The 17148-nt window shown below is 41.5% G+C and overlaps 1 protein-coding gene across 1 annotated transcript in view; it reads left to right on the top strand.

Annotated features, from left to right (window-relative positions):
• The window catches only part of LOC310856044 (uncharacterized protein), a 129060-nt gene that overhangs the window by 56483 nt on the left and 55429 nt on the right, over nt 1-17148 (top strand). Inside the window, exons 17-23 of the mRNA XM_083761262.1 lie at nt 6924-7030; nt 7513-7626; nt 8074-8193; nt 10113-10259; nt 13006-13098; nt 14097-14214; nt 15683-15796. Of these exons, the coding sequence (XP_083617388.1) occupies nt 6924-7030; nt 7513-7626; nt 8074-8193; nt 10113-10259; nt 13006-13098; nt 14097-14214; nt 15683-15796 (813 nt within the window). The remainder of the gene's footprint in view (nt 1-6923; nt 7031-7512; nt 7627-8073; nt 8194-10112; nt 10260-13005; nt 13099-14096; nt 14215-15682; nt 15797-17148) is intronic.

Genomic DNA, 17148 nt, shown 5'->3' with positions numbered 1-17148 from the left:
CACTATAAACTATCACCACGCTTTAACCAAGGTATTTATCACTATAAAACTATCACCACGCTTTAACCAAGGTATTTATCACTATAAAACTATCACCACGCTTTAACCAAGGTATTTTATCACTATAAAACTATCACCACGCTTTAACCAAGGTATTTATCACTATAAAACTATCACCACGCTTTAACCAAGGTATTTATCACTATAAAACTATCACCACGCTTTAACCAAGGTATTTATCACTATAAAACTATCACCACGCTTTAAACCAAGGTATTTATCACTATAAAACTATCACCACGCTTTAACCAAGGTATTTATCACTATAAAACTATCACCACGCTTTAACCAAGGTATTTATCACTATAAAACTATCACCACGCTTTAACCAAGGTATTTATCACTATAAAACGATCACTCTGAGGGCCACGCTTTAACCAAGGTATTTATCACTATAAAACTATCACCACGCTTTAACCAAGGTATTTATCACTATAAAACTATCACCACGCTTTAACCAAGGTATTTATCACTATAAAACTATCACCACGCTTTAACCAAGGTATTTATCACTATAAAACTATCACCACGCTTTAACCAAGGTATTTATCACTATAAAACTATCACCACGCTTTAACCAAGGTATTTATCACTATAAAACTATCACCACGCTTTAACCAAGGTATTTATCACTATAAAACTATCACCACGCTTTAACCAAGGTATTTATCACTATAAAACTATCACCACGCTTTAACCAAGGTATTTATCACTATAAAACTATCACCACGCTTTAACCAAGGTATTTATCACTATAAAACTATCACCACGCTTTAACCAAGGTATTTATCACTATAAAACTATCACCACGCTTTAACCAAGGTATTTATCACTATAAAACTATCACCACGCTTTAACCAAGGTATTTATCACTATAAAACTATCACCACGCTTTAACCAAGGTATTTATCACTATAAAACTATCACCACGCTTTAACCAAGGTATTTATCACTATAAAACTATCACCACGCTTTAACCAAGGTATTTATCACTATAAAACTATCACCACGCTTTAACCAAGGTATTTATCACTATAAAACTATCACCACGCTTTAACCAAGGTATTTATCACTATAAAACTATCACCACGCTTTAACCAAGGTATTTATCACTATAAAACTATCACCACGCTTTAACCAAGGTATTTATCACTATAAAACTATCACCACGCTTTAACCAAGGTATTTATCACTATAAAACTATCACCACGCTTTAACCAAGGTATTTATCACTATAAAACTATCACCACGCTTTAACCAAGGTATTTATCACTATAAAACTATCACCACGCTTTAACCAAGGTATTTATCACTATAAAACTATCACCACGCTTTAACCAAGGTATTTATCACTATAAAACTATCACCACGCTTTAACCAAGGTATTTATCACTATAAAACTATCACCACGCTTTAACCAAGGTATTTATCACTATAAAACTATCACCACGCTTTAACCAAGGTATTTATCACTATAAAACTATCACCACGCTTTAACCAAGGTATTTATCACTATAAAACTATCACCACGCTTTAACCAAGGTATTTATCACTATAAAACTATCACCACGCTTTAACCAAGGTATTTATCACTATAAAACTATCACCACGCTTTAACCAAGGTATTTATCACTATAAAACTATCACCACGCTTTAACCAAGGTATTTATCACTATAAAACTATCACCACGCTTTAACCAAGGTATTTATCACTATAAAACTATCACCACGCTTTAACCAAGGTATTTATCACTATAAAACTATCACCACGCTTTAACCAAGGTATTTATCACTATAAAACTATCACCACGCTTTAACCAAGGTATTTATCACTATAAAACTATCACCACGCTTTAACCAAGGTATTTATCACTATAAAACTATCACCACGCTTTAACCAAGGTATTTATCACTATAAAACTATCACCACGCTTTAACCAAGGTATTTATCACTATAAAACTATCACCACGCTTTAACCAAGGTATTTATCACTATAAAACTATCACCACGCTTTAACCAAGGTATTTATCACTATAAAACTATCACCACGCTTTAACCAAGGTATTTATCACTATAAAACTATCACCACGCTTTAACCAAGGTATTTATCACTATAAAACTATCACCACGCTTTAACCAAGGTATTTATCACTATAAAACTATCACCACGCTTTAACCAAGGTATTTATCACTATAAAACTATCACCACGCTTTAACCAAGGTATTTATCACTATAAAACTATCACCACGCTTTAACCAAGGTATTTATCACTATAAAACTATCACCACGCTTTAACCAAGGTATTTATCACTATAAAACTATCACCACGCTTTAACCAAGGTATTTATCACTATAAAACTATCACCACGCTTTAACCAAGGTATTTATCACTATAAAACTATCACCACGCTTTAACCAAGGTATTTATCACTATAAAACTATCACCACGCTTTAACCAAGGTATTTATCACTATAAAACTATCACCACGCTTTAACCAAGGTATTTATCACTATAAAACTATCACCACGCTTTAACCAAGGTATTTATCACTATAAAACTATCACCACGCTTTAACCAAGGTATTTATCACTATAAAACTATCACCACGCTTTAACCAAGGTATTTATCACTATAAAACTATCACCACGCTTTAACCAAGGTATTTATCACTATAAAACTATCACCACGCTTTAACCAAGGTATTTATCACTATAAAACTATCACCACGCTTTAACCAAGGTATTTATCACTATAAAACTATCACCACGCTTTAACCAAGGTATTTATCACTATAAAACTATCACCACGCTTTAACCAAGGTATTTATCACTATAAAACTATCACCACGCTTTAACCAAGGTATTTATCACTATAAAACTATCACCACGCTTTAACCAAGGTATTTATCACTATAAAACTATCACCACGCTTTAACCAAGGTATTTATCACTATAAAACTATCACCACGCTTTAACCAAGGTATTTATCACTATAAAACTATCACCACGCTTTAACCAAGGTATTTATCACTATAAAACTATCACCACGCTTTAACCAAGGTATTTATCACTATAAAACTATCACCACGCTTTAACCAAGGTATTTATCACTATAAAACTATCACCACGCTTTAACCAAGGTATTTATCACTATAAAACTATCACCACGCTTTAACCAAGGTATTTATCACTATAAAACTATCACCACGCTTTAACCAAGGTATTTATCACTATAAAACTATCACCACGCTTTAACCAAGGTATTTATCACTATAAAACTATCACCACGCTTTAACCAAGGTATTTATCACTATAAAACTATCACCACGCTTTAACCAAGGTATTTATCACTATAAAACTATCACCACGCTTTAACCAAGGTATTTATCACTATAAAACTATCACCACGCTTTAACCAAGGTATTTATCACTATAAAACTATCACCACGCTTTAACCAAGGTATTTATCACTATAAAACTATCACCACGCTTTAACCAAGGTATTTATCACTATAAAACTATCACCACGCTTTAACCAAGGTATTTATCACTATAAAACTATCACCACGCTTTAACCAAGGTATTCATAACTATAAAACTATCACCACGCTTTAACCAAGGTATTTATCACTATAAAACTATCACCACGCTTTAACCAAGGTATTTATCACTATAAAACTATCACTCTGAGGGCCACGCTTTAACCAAGGTATTTATCACTATAAAACTATCACCACGCTTTAACCAAGGTATTTATCACTATAAAACTATCACCACGCTTTAACCAAGGTATTTATCACTATAAAACTATCACCACGCTTTAACCAAGGTATTTATCACTATAAAACTATCACCACGCTTTAACCAAGGTATTTATCACTATAAAACTATCACCACGCTTTAACCAAGGTATTTATCACTATAAAACTATCACCACGCTTTAACCAAGGTATTTATCACTATAAAACTATCACCACGCTTTAACCAAGGTATTTATCACTATAAAACTATCACCACGCTTTAACCAAGGTATTTATCACTATATAACTATCACCACGCTTTAACCAAGGTATTTATCACTATAAAACTATCACCACGCTTTAACCAAGGTATTCATAACTATAAAACTATCACCACGCTTTAACCAAGGTATTTATCACTATAAAACTATCACCACGCTTTAACCAAGGTATTTATCACTATAAAACTATCACCACGCTTTAACCAAGGTATTTATCACTATAAAACTATCACCACGCTTTAACCAAGGTATTTATCACTATAAAACTATCACCACGCTTTAACCAAGGTATTTATCACTATAAAACTATCACCACGCTTTAACCAAGGTATTTATCACTATAAAACTATCACCACGCTTTAACCAAGGTATTTATCACTATAAAACTATCACCACGCTTTAACCAAGGTATTTATAACTATAAAACTATCACCACGCTTTAACCAAGGTATTTATCACTATAAAACTATCACCACGCTTTAACCAAGGTATTTATCACTATAAAACTATCACCACGCTTTAACCAAGGTATTTAACACTATAAAACTATCACCACGCTTTAACCAAGGTATTTATCACTATAAAACTATCACCACGCTTTAACCAAGGTATTTATCACTATACAACTATCACCACGCTTTAACCAAGGTATTTATCACTATAAAACTATCACCACGCTTTAACCAAGGTATTTATCACTATAAAACTATCACCACGCTTTAACCAAGGTATTTATCACTATAAAACTATCACCACGCTTTAACCAAGGTATTTATCACTATAAAACTATCACCACGCTTTAACCAAGGTATTTATCACTATAAAACTATCACCACGCTTTAACCAAGGTATTTATCACTATAAAACTATCACCACGCTTTAACCAAGGTATTTATAACTATAAAACTATCACCACGCTTTAACCAAGGTATTTATCACTATAAAACTATCACCACGCTTTAACCAAGGTATTTATCACTATAAAACTATCACCACGCTTTAACCAAGGTATTTATCACTATAAAACTATCACCACGCTTTAACCAAGGTATTTATCACTATAAAACTATCACCACGCTTTAACCAAGGTATTTATCACTATAAAACTATCACCACGCTTTAACCAAGGTATTTATCACTATAAAACTATCACCACGCTTTAACCAAGGTATTTATCACTATAAAACTATCACCACGCTTTAACCAAGGTATTTATCACTATAAAACTATCACCACGCTTTAACCAAGGTATTTATCACTATAAAACTATCACCACGCTTTAACCAAGGTATTTAACACTATAAAACTATCACCACGCTTTAACCAAGGTATTTATCACTATAAAACTATCACCACGCTTTAACCAAGGTATTTATCACTATAAAACGATCACCACGCTTTAACCAAGGTATTTATCACTATAAAACTATCACCACACTTTAACCAAGGTATTTATCACTATAAAACTATCACCACGCTTTAACCAAGGTATTTATCACTATAAAACTATCACCACGCTTTAACCAAGGTATTTATAACTATAAAACTATCACCACGTTTTAACCAAGGTATTTATCACTATAAAACTATCACCACGCTTTAACCAAGGTATTTATAACTATAAAACTATCACCACGCTTTAACCAAGGTATTTATCACTATAAAACTATCACCACACTTTAACCAAGGTATTTATAACTATAAAACTATCACCACGCTTTAACCAAGGTATTTATCACTATAAAACTATCACCACGCTTTAACCAAGGTATTTATAACTATAAAACTATCACCACGCTTTAACCAAGGTATTTATCACTATAAAACTATCACCACACTTTAACCAAGGTATTTATCACTATAAAACTATCACCACGCTTTAACCAAGGTATTTATAACTATAAAACTATCACCACGCTTTAACCAAGGTATTTATCACTATAAAACTATCACCACGCTTTAACCAAGGTATTTATCACTATAAAACTATCACCACGCTTTAACCAAGGTATTTATCACTATAAAACTATCACCACGCTTTAACCAAGGTATTTATCACTATAAAACTATCACCACGCTTTAACCAAGGTATTTATCACTATAAAACTATCACCACGCTTTAACCAAGGTATTTATCACTATAAAACTATCACCACGCTTTAACCAAGGTATTTATCACTATAAAACTATCACCACGCTTTAACCAAGGTATTTATCACTATAAAACTATCACCACGCTTTAACCAAGGTATTTATCACTATAAAACTATCACCACGCTTTAACCAAGGTATTTATCACTATAAAACTATCACCACGCTTTAACCAAGGTATTTATCACTATAAAACTATCACCACGCTTTAACCAAGGTATTTATCACTATAAAACTATCACCACGCTTTAACCAAGGTATTTATCACTATAAAACTATCACCACGCTTTAACCAAGGTATTTATCACTATAAAACTATCACCACGCTTTAACCAAGGTATTTATCACTATAAAACTATCACCACGCTTTAACCAAGGTATTTATCACTATAAAACTATCACCACGCTTTAACCAAGGTATTTATCACTATAAAACTATCACCACGCTTTAACCAAGGTATTTATCACTATAAAACTATCACCACGCTTTAACCAAGGTATTTATCACTATAAAACTATCACCACGCTTTAACCAAGGTATTTATCACTATAAAACTATCACCACGCTTTAACCAAGGTATTCATAGTCTCTAGACTCTAATGTAATGTCTCTGATTCTCAGACTGTGTTTGGTTGGATGTATCTAATATAAAGTCTCTAGACTCTAATGTAATGTCTCTGGTTCTCAGACTTCGTGTCGTTGGACGGGTTCTTAGGAGACATTTCAGACGAGGAGGTCCGACATCGCAGGTCGACGCCGCACCGTGTGCCGCACGGGAGACGGAAAATAGAAAAGGTGAGAAATAAAATATCGGATTAAAAACAATTGAGACGATGTTGCATTTTATGACCAACATCGTCTGATATGACGACTGCTTTTTAATTCCCTCTCTCTCTCTCTCTCTCCCTCTCTCTCTCTCTCTCCCTCTCTCTTTCTCTCTCTCTCTCTCTCTCTCTCTCTCTCCCCCTCTCTGTGTCTCTCTCTCTCTCTCTCTCTCTCTCTCTCTCCCTCTCCCTCTCCCTCTCCCTCTCCCTCTCCCTCTCCCTCTCCCTCTCCCTCTCCCTCTCCCTCTCCCTCTCCCTCTCCCTCTCCCTCTCCCTCTCCCTCTCCCTCTCCCTCTCCCTCTCCCTCTCCCTCTCCCTCTCCCTCTCCCTCTCCCTCTCCCTCTCCCTCCCCCTCCCCCTCTCACTCTCCCTCTCCCTCTCCCTCTCCGTCTCTGTCTCTCTCTCTGTCTCTCTCTCTCTCTCTCTCTCTCTCTCTCTCTCTCTCTCTCTCAGGGTCCTCTGGAGGAGACTCCACCCAGTGTTCTGGCTGCTCTGGCCCATGGTTTTGAACAGAGGGACAGAGAACAGTCCAACGAACCCACGCACAAGATCAGAGTGGACTTCAAGGTAGCTTCAGTCAGGCTCCTCTTCCACCTTGGGCCTGTTGGGCCTGTTTCAGCCTGGATAAAGTTTAATGTACTTTAACCCATTCTGACCTGAGATCAGATTCTAAAAATGTCAGTCGCTCTTCGATTTTTCAAAAATAGCAGACCTACAAGCTCGTAGCGCGCCACTCGGTGGCGCGTTATGAGCTTGTAGATCTGCTATTTTTAAATAGCTAAAGCATAACGTAATGCTAACACCAAAATGGGTGCCCGATCAAAATGGGTTAAACGTTTACAGTACGTCTCTGGGCAATCCTCCTAAGTCTGTGTGTGTGTGTGTGTGTGTGTGTGTGTGTGTGTGTGTGTGTGTGTGTGTGTGTGTGTGTGTGTGTGTGTGTGTGTGTGTGTGTGTGTGTGTGTGTGTGTGTGTGTGTGTGTGTGTGTGTGTGTGTGTGTGTGTGTGTTGCAGGAGGACTGTACCCTGGATAACGTGTGGATGATGGGCGGTCTCAGCATCCTGACGTCGGTATCCCTGCCCCCCATGCCGCCCTGCGTCTGTCTGCTGTGTGCCAGCAAAGGCCAACATGAGGTAATGCCCCCCCCCCCCCCCGCGTCTGAGACCAGATTCTACAAATGTCTTCTAAATTCTGTTAATATTCCAGAATTATTCTGTATTTGGCTGCCGACCTCCATCCGAACATGTTTAGTTCCAGGGACCCCAGAAGCAAAGATATGAGATGAAAAAACGCTCGCTAATAATGAATATGTATATATATTAGGGCCGGGACTTTGAACGCGTTAATTGAGATTAACTACAGAAAAATTAACGTGTTAAAAATATTAACGCATTTAATCCCCCCTTTTTTTTTTTAAGGCGGAACGTTTCTCACTGGGCCCGTTTCTAGTACTGAATAGGCTCATTAGGCTGCTGCACGGCTTGCAGGGGGAGGAGCTTAGAGCCCCCTCGCAGCAGGGGGAGGAGCTTAGAGCCTCCTCGCAGCAGGGTGAGGAGCAGGGGGAGGAGCTTAGAGCCCCCTCGCAGCAGGGGGAGGAGCTTAGAGCCCCCTCGCAGCAGCAGCAGTGCAGTTCACTCTACACCACAGCTCCTCCGTCAGATAACAACACCCAAAGGAATCGAATAAAGAAGCCGCTTATATGGCTTTTGCTCCGTGGACGGGACATTCAGATTTAAAAGCTATCGGATGGACGCGTGGATAGCGGCATGGCTGTGTGCAATGTCAGAGGGAAAGGATCCATATATGACCAACTTTAGCATCCATGCTAGCTGCTTCAGAGTAGAGGCTTGCAGAGATTTCACCACAGCACGAAGCTGTCAAGCTGTCCTCGATGCGAAACATACCAACCCCATGTGAAATGCACTCCCCAGCTAGTTCATTCCACCGTTTTTTTATTTTATTCCTTTGTCTAAGTGTTTCCCCCCTAATAAAGTTGTTTGTATTTGTTTTCTCATGCCCCGCCATGTAAAGCACATTTGAGTATTCATAGACACTTTATATAGGCACTTGCTGCACTTGCTGCTTAAAGGGGAATACCACTCATTTTCAACATTTTTCTATCTATGGAGTTGTGTGGAAAACTGGAAATAATAAAAAGTCACCCCATGTTGTGTTGCCTTGAACTGGAGGTCTGACAAAAAAACAGTAACAATATGAAGTACAGCTTTGTGACGTCACTGAGATGTACTTGTTACTGACCTCCAGTTCTAGGCAACACAGAATGGGCCGACTTTTTATTATTATTTCCACAACAGGTATATTAATGGCAGGTCTCCTTATTAATGACAGTAAAATGTTGAAAATGAGTTGTATCCTGTAGTGACAGGACATTGATGACACACACCGGTGGCACAGTTGGTAGTGCTGTCGCCTCACAGCTAGAAGGTCCTGGGTTCGATTCCCGCTCGGGACGCTGTGGGTGCTGGCGGCGTGTTTCCTCCTCCGCGTTATCAGTGCCCATACCCGAAGGCGGGGTTGGCAAAAGGGCCTTTCTTTTTGCATGTTCTCCCCGTGTCCTCTAGGGTAGGTACCCTCACATGTTCTCCCCGTGTCCCCTAGGGTGTAGGTACCCTCACAAAAACATGCAGTAATCCTGGTCACTAAACTGCCTCCCCCTGGCCAGCCGGGGCGCCTGATGGAGGGGAAAGGAACTGGTTGGAATAACGTGTTCCTTCCACGCGCTACGTCCAACCAGGGAAACTCCCCCCTGTCAGGTGTAAAGGAGCAACTTGGACACTCAGGCATGAAGGAAGCATGAGTTCAAGTCCGTTGCTCTCCCCTTGTCCCCCATATATGGGGACTAGGTTGGTCTCCCCTTGTCCCCCATATATGGGGACTAGGTTGGTGGAGGGTGTGTAGAGCCCAGGATCAAATTAGATGATTGACACAGGGGTGAAAAATGGGTTACAAAATCGTGGGATAAAAAAAATATATAAAAAAACAACGGGAGGTATGATTACTGTGTGACCAGGTGTGTTTTGTGTGTTTCCAGATGCTGTATTGCCAGGTGTGCTGTGAACCGTTCCACCGGTTCTGCTTGGAGCCGTCAGAGCGCCCCTCGGAGGAAAACAAGGAGAACTGGTGCTGCCGTCGATGCAAGTTCTGCCACGTGTGTGGCAGAAGAACCAAGAGCTCCAGGGTGAGTTCTATTAGAGAACCAAGACCTCCAGGGTGAGTTCTATTAGAGAACCAAGACCTCCAGGGTGAGTTCTATTAGAGAACCAAGACCTCAGGGTGAGTTCTATTAGAGAACCAAGACCTCCAGGGTGAGTTCTATCAGAAAACCAAGACCTCAGGGTGAGTTCTATTAGAGAACCAAGACCTCAGGGTGAGTTCTATTAGAGAACCAAGACCTCAGGGTGAGTTCCGGCTTCTGGACTAAGGAGTGGTGCGTTCAGGTGTAGCTCAGTCTTCTGGACTAAGGGGTGGTGCGTTCAGGTGTAGCTCAGTCTTCTGGACTAAGGAGCGGTGCGTTCAGGTTAGGGCTGACCCAAAAAAAATCGATTAATCGATGTTCAATCGATACGCACGGGAATCGATTTTTAAATTTTGATTCGAATAGTCATTAAAAAAATAGCGGCCGCTTTTGGTCCGCGAGACGGCCCCATTTGGTCCGCGAGCCATGCTTGCGCCTCGCAGCACCTCGCAACGCCTCCTCTTTCCCCGTGTTAAAAACAAGGAAGCGCACCACAGCTCAGTGGACATTAAATATAGGCTACCATGTTTTATAAGTCATATAAAAACATTACTTACACCCAAATGAAAATATAAACTTCACAGATTATAGATCACATGGAATTATAACAATCTGTTGAGTATTGCCTGAATAATGCCACTATAAAATCTCAACTTTTATCGACGCGCCATTGCACTGAGAACCTTGTGGAGCCTGGCGGTGTAGGCTACATTATACTTGTGAGGACCTGCTTGGATTCACATGGTGAGTGCGCTCAGTGCGCGCATCGAAAATTCAAAGATCTGCAATCTCATGCGCTGCGTTGTGCATATTGGCTGAGTATAATGGCACGAATGAAACTAGGCCTATAGATTTATTTTGGCGATGCGGAGAATTGATTTTGCCGTTGCCAGCGATATCTTTTTTTTATTCTTGTCTGAAGACTGACCTGTTCCATCACTGTGAACTCCCATGCAGCAGAGCAGCTCCTACAGACCCAGACCAAAACACCTTTTCTCTTTGGCATTGAATTGCACCTGATCGTATTATTGTAATTATGTAGCCTATTTGCCTGTGTTTTTTCTTTTAATTATGTTTATTTTTGTTTTTTTATTGTTTTAAATGTGCTATATAAATAAAGTTTGATTTAGGCCTATATTGGAGCAGGTGCTGGCAAATAACTAATTACTGTAATGCCATGCAGTGAAGTTGCGCAAATGTCCACTCAATTAGCAAGCGGAGCTGCTCTCATGCGCTCTGCACTGTCTGCAGCACAATGACTGCAGATCTCTTCTTAAAGTTTACTTATTATGGTTTACTTTCAACCATAAACCATAATATGATTGACAAACCTTGGATTATAATTCTTCATCGACCAACAGCGCATGCAGCATGACTATGAGGTAATTTAACTATGTGGGATTTCTCCATCGGCATCGCATGTCGATAAAAATGGGATTTCACTAGTGGCATTATTCAGGCAATACTCAACAGATTGTTATAATTCCAAGTGATCTATAATCTGTGCAGTTTATAAATTTTTTCCCATACGCACACTCACAGTCACATTAACTTTATGATCAATCAAATTAACCGTGGTTGATTTTATTTCTGACAAGTGTCAGGCTTGAAGAGTTCATTCATGTTACCGTTCGTTGACAATTGACAGAGGAGTTTGGATTATATATATTTTTATTTGATGGAGAGGTAATGCCTGTTTCAGGCGCTGTTTAATTGTTAAATAAAAGACCAATCCAATATGTGCTCCTCTCTCCTCTCTCTTTAAAATAAATGATACCAATCGAAGCATGCCTTTCTCTCCGCTATAGCGTTGTTTAAACCAAAGAGTCACTGCTCGCCTCGCGCGCCACGCATCGCGCCTAGCCTCGCGCGCGCGCCCCCCCCCGTTGGGTTTCGAAGCGTCGAAGATCGAAACAAATTTATATCGAAGCGTCGATCATCAAAAACGTAATCGAAGGTCAGCCCTAGTTCAGGTGTAGCTCAGTCTTCTGGACTAAGGAGCGGTGCGTTCAGGTGTAGCTCAGTCTTCTGGACTAAGGAGTGGTGCGTTCAGGCGTAGCTCAGTCTTCTGGACTAAGGAGCGGTGTGTTCAGGTGTAGCTCAGTCTTCTGGACTAAGGAGCGGTGCGTTCAGGTGTAGCTCAGTCTTCTGGACTAAGGAGCGGTGCGTTCAGGTGTAGCTCAGTCTTCTGGACTAAGGAGTGGTGCGTTCAGGTGTAGCTCAGTCTCGCTGGGTAAATGCAGAAGCTGTTTGATAAACTTTTCTCCCCATTTCACCGTGTCTCCAGACTCACTGCCCTCGGCTACGTTGAATATTCTTATGTTGTTCACTTCCTTCTTGAGGCTGTTTCTAACACTTCACACCTTTCTTTCCCTCCTGGGAAGACGGCCAAGGAGTCGTTCATTGAGAGCGCAGCCATTTTCGTTTTTTCCCGACCCTGTTTTCAACCTCATCCAATGGGAAACCCATCACTGTATCTCAGTCATAGACGGGGTCAGAGGTCAGAGTCTCCTCAGACCAGAAACCCATCACTGTATCTCAGTCATAGACGGGGTCAGAGGTCAGAGTCTCCTCAGACCAGAAACCCATCACTGTATCAGTAAAACAGTTTTATTTATTTTAGTCATTCAGTAAAACAGTTTTATTTATTTTAGTCATTCAGTAAAACATTATTTTATTTATTTCTCAGCCTCTGTTGGAATGCGAGCGCTGCCAGAACTGCTACCATACTTCCTGTCTTGGACCAAACTACCCCAAACACAACAAGAAGAGGAAAGCCTGGGTGAGAATACCTTTAATCCATTATTATTATTATTACAGTGTGACCTGTAGTCCATTATTAATATGGACTGTAATTCTGCAAACTGTTAATACATATTTCAATCAATCTTATCAATCAATATCATTATCATTATTATTATTATTACAGTGTGAGCTATCTTGTGTCTAGTTCCATCTGTCAGGAAAGTCTGGGTGAGAATACTGTTAATCCTGTAGTCCATTATTAATATTATCATTATTATTATTACAGTGTGAGCTATCTGTGTCTAGTTCCATCTGTCAGGAAAGCCTGGGTTAGAATCAGGGGGGCAGTCAGACAGATATTTAACCAGGGGGGCAGTCAGACAGATATTTAACCAGGGGGGCAGTCAGACAGATATTTAACCAGGGGGGCAGTCAGACAGATATTTTGTGAAGCCACTAAGGAAATCGTAGTTCATATAATGGCCTGTTGTGGCGCTGTCACTGGACCCAAAAAAACCCATAGCCCCATAGAGGTCCATGTATTTGGGCCCAACTTCACCTAGACTGTATTACCTTAATAAATATGGTCATGAATACTTTCTGCTTCCAGTCACTAGTTTAAAGTCTAATTTCTAATGTCATAATATTATTTTTGGAAAATTATGGTCCCATTTATAAAAGAAATTACCATAAAGTCGCGCATGTTCTGAGGGGCGTGGCTACCGTTACAGTCTATGATCGGGATCCCCCACCCACTCGAGTCAAAATAAAAACCAACGGAGAAGAAGGGGGGAAGTCCCGCCTCGTTGTCTGGGCCAGCCAATGGCCAGCTGGGCCAGAACGGATCTAGAATGATGGCGACTTACAGTCCTGATACCATATATACCTGCCACAGTGAGAATATGCGAGAATAACTTTGTCTTTAAACAAACTGTGTGTGTGTGACTGTGTGTGTGTGTGTGTGTGTGTGTGTGTGTGTGTGTGTGTGTGACTGTGTGTGTGTGTGTGTGTGTGTGTGTGACTGTGTGTGTGTAGGTGTGCATGACGTGCGTCAGGTGTAAGAGCTGTGGGGTGACTCCAGGGAAGAGCTGGGACACTGACTGGAACCACGAGAAGGGAATCTGTCCTGACTGCACCAAACTGTATGACCAGGGTACGTCTAAACCTAACCCCCTACCCTAAACCTAACCAAACTGTATGACCAGGGTACGTCTAAACCTAGCCCCTACCCTAAACCTAGCCCCCTAACTGTATGACCAGGGTACGTGTAGCCCCTAAACCTAGCCCCCTACCCTAACCCTAAACCTAGCCCCTACCCTAACCCTAAACCTAGCCCCTACCCTTAACCCTAAACCTAGCCCCTACCCTAACCCTAAACCTAGCCCCTACCCTAACCCTAAACCTAGCCCCTACCCTAACCCTAAACCTAGCCCCTACCCTAACCCTAAACCTAGCCCCTACCCTAACCCTAAACCTAGCCCCTACCCTTAACCCTAAACCTAGCCCCTACCCTAACCCTAAACCTAGCCCCTACCCTTAACCCTAAACCTAGCCCCTACCCTAACCCTAAACCTAGCCCCTACCCTAACCCTAAACCTAGCCCCTACCCTAACCCCTAAACCTAGCCCCTAACCCTAAACCTAGCCCCCTACCCTAACCCTAAACCTAGCCCCCTACCCTAACCCTAAACCTAGCCCCTACCCTAACCCCTAAACCTAGCCCCTACCCTAACCCTAAACCTAGCCCCTACCCTAACCCTAAACCTAGCCCCCTACCCTAACCCTAAACCTAGCCCCCTACCCTAACCCTAAACCTAGCCCCCTACCCTAACCCTAAACCTAGCCCCTACCCTAACCCTAAACCTAGCCCCTACCCTAAACCTAGCCCCCTACCCTAACCCTAAACCTAGCCCCTACCCTAACCCTAACACCTAAACCTAGCCCCTACCCTAACCCTAAACCTAGCCCCTACCCTAACCCTAAACCTAGCCCCTACCCTAACCCTAAACCTAGCCCCTACCCTAACCCTAACCCCTAAACCTAGCCCCTACCCTAACCCTAAACCTAGCCCCTACCCTAACCCTAAACCTAGCCCCCTACCCTAACCCTAAACCTAGCCCCTACCCTAACCCCTAAACCTAGCCCCTACCCTAACCCCTAAACCTAGCCCCCTACCCTAACCCTAAACCTAGCCCCTACCCTAACCCCTAAACCTAGCCCCCTACCCTAACCCTAAACCTAGCCCCTACCCTAACCCCTAAACCTAGCCCCTACCCTAACCCCTAAACCTAGCCCCCCACCCTAACCCCTAAACCTAACCCCTACCCTAACCCCTAAACCTAGCCCCCCACCCTAACCCTAACCAGCTTCCGTTGCTCCAGACTGTACGACGGAAGCATTTATATTTTACTCGTGATCAGAGCTTCCGTTGCTCCAGACTGTACGACGGAAGCATTTATATTTGACTCGTGATCAGAGCTTCCGTTGCTCCAGACTGTACGACGGAAGCATTTATATTTGACTCGTGATCAGAGCTTCCGTTGCTCCAGACTGTACTGTATTATTATACTGTAATATACTGTATTTATAGTGTACTAATTGTCCTTCTCTTCTCCTCTCCAGGTAACTACTGTCCGATCTGCTTCAAGTGCTACGAAGACAACGACTATGACAGTCAGATGATGCAGTGTGGGACCTGTAACCACTGGGTGCACGCACGGTGCGAGGACCTGACAGGTACATAACCCCCTACCCTAACCCCTACCCTAAACCCCTACCCTAACCCCTACCCTAACCCCCTACCCTAAACCCCTACCCTAAACCCCTACCCTAACCCCTACCCTAAACCCTTACCCTAACCCCTACCCACCCTGATGGTCAGATGATGCAGTGTGGGACCTGTAACCACTGGGTGCACGCACGGTGCGAGGACCTGACAGGTACATAACTATACTGACATGTAACTACAGCAGGGGTACTCAACTGGCGGACCGCGGTCCGCGACCGGACCGCGGACCACCTCTTTGCGGACCACCCAAAAAAATATATATATATTTTTTCTTTTTTTTTAGTTAATAATATAAATAACATCAGATGGTACATTTCTCATGTGAAATTGCTGCAAAGGCCCCCAAAATGTCCCCCAAGGGCCCCCAAAATTCTGGCGCGCGCTATGCGCGTGCGCAGTGTGGCCTGCCAGGGCGTATAACTCCCGGCCTGATTTGGAGTTCCACTCCGGGCCTGTACTCTGCACCCCATTATTGGTTGGGTGGAAGGCGATCTGATTTGTATAAGCTTGGCTTGACCATACTAATAGAGCCCCGCTCTCCGATGGATGCCGCGCATGGGACCGGACCTCGGTCTTATTCAAAAACATATTTGTGGACCTTCATCATTTCTAGTTGAGGACCCCTGAACTACAGACTAAGTGTGAGGTCCACACGTCCCAAACTCTTCTCCCTTCTGGCTCCAAAACTGTGGAATGCACTTCCCATTGCAGTCAGAACTGCAGCATCACTCCCAATCTTCCGCCGTAGTCTGAAAACCCACCTTTTCAGACTCCATCATGGCCCATAGCACTTACCCTACCCCCTTAGATAGCACTTTATGTAGACTTAGGGCGCTTTCACACCCAAAGTTCGCTTAGAAGGTCCGGATCAAGGACCAAGGACCAAATATTTGCATTTTGATTTTGGTCCGTTTGGTGTTCACACTGGACTTTGTAAAGCGTACCAAATATGTAAACAAATGACACGTGGACATGTTAAGCGAACCAAATAGTGAGGGGGAAAAGAACATGAGGGGAAATCACTGTCTACAATTTTTGGGGCAACCTTCAGTCACACAGAGAGAGAAGAGAACAGCAACATGACAGGCAGCAACAACTTGCTATTGCATTCATTCTTATTAATTATTTTATTAGCCAAATAAGAGCAACAGATGAACAGAGGAGCAGTGTTTGAACAATAATGTGCTTGCTGCTGAATGCTGATGCATACATTTCAAGGAGACGTATAGCCTACAACAAGGTATCCCCGATAAAAAGGACTTTTCTTCCATGTGTGCACCTTCACCCATGTTATTTCTGC

The sequence above is a fragment of the Protomyctophum parallelum genome (genome assembly GCF_964188405.1).
Source record: "Protomyctophum parallelum genome assembly, chromosome: 3".
Taxonomy (NCBI): domain Eukaryota; kingdom Metazoa; phylum Chordata; class Actinopteri; order Myctophiformes; family Myctophidae; genus Protomyctophum; species Protomyctophum parallelum.
Note: the sequence above shows the minus strand (reverse complement) of the source record. Positions and strands in the feature narration are given on the sequence as shown.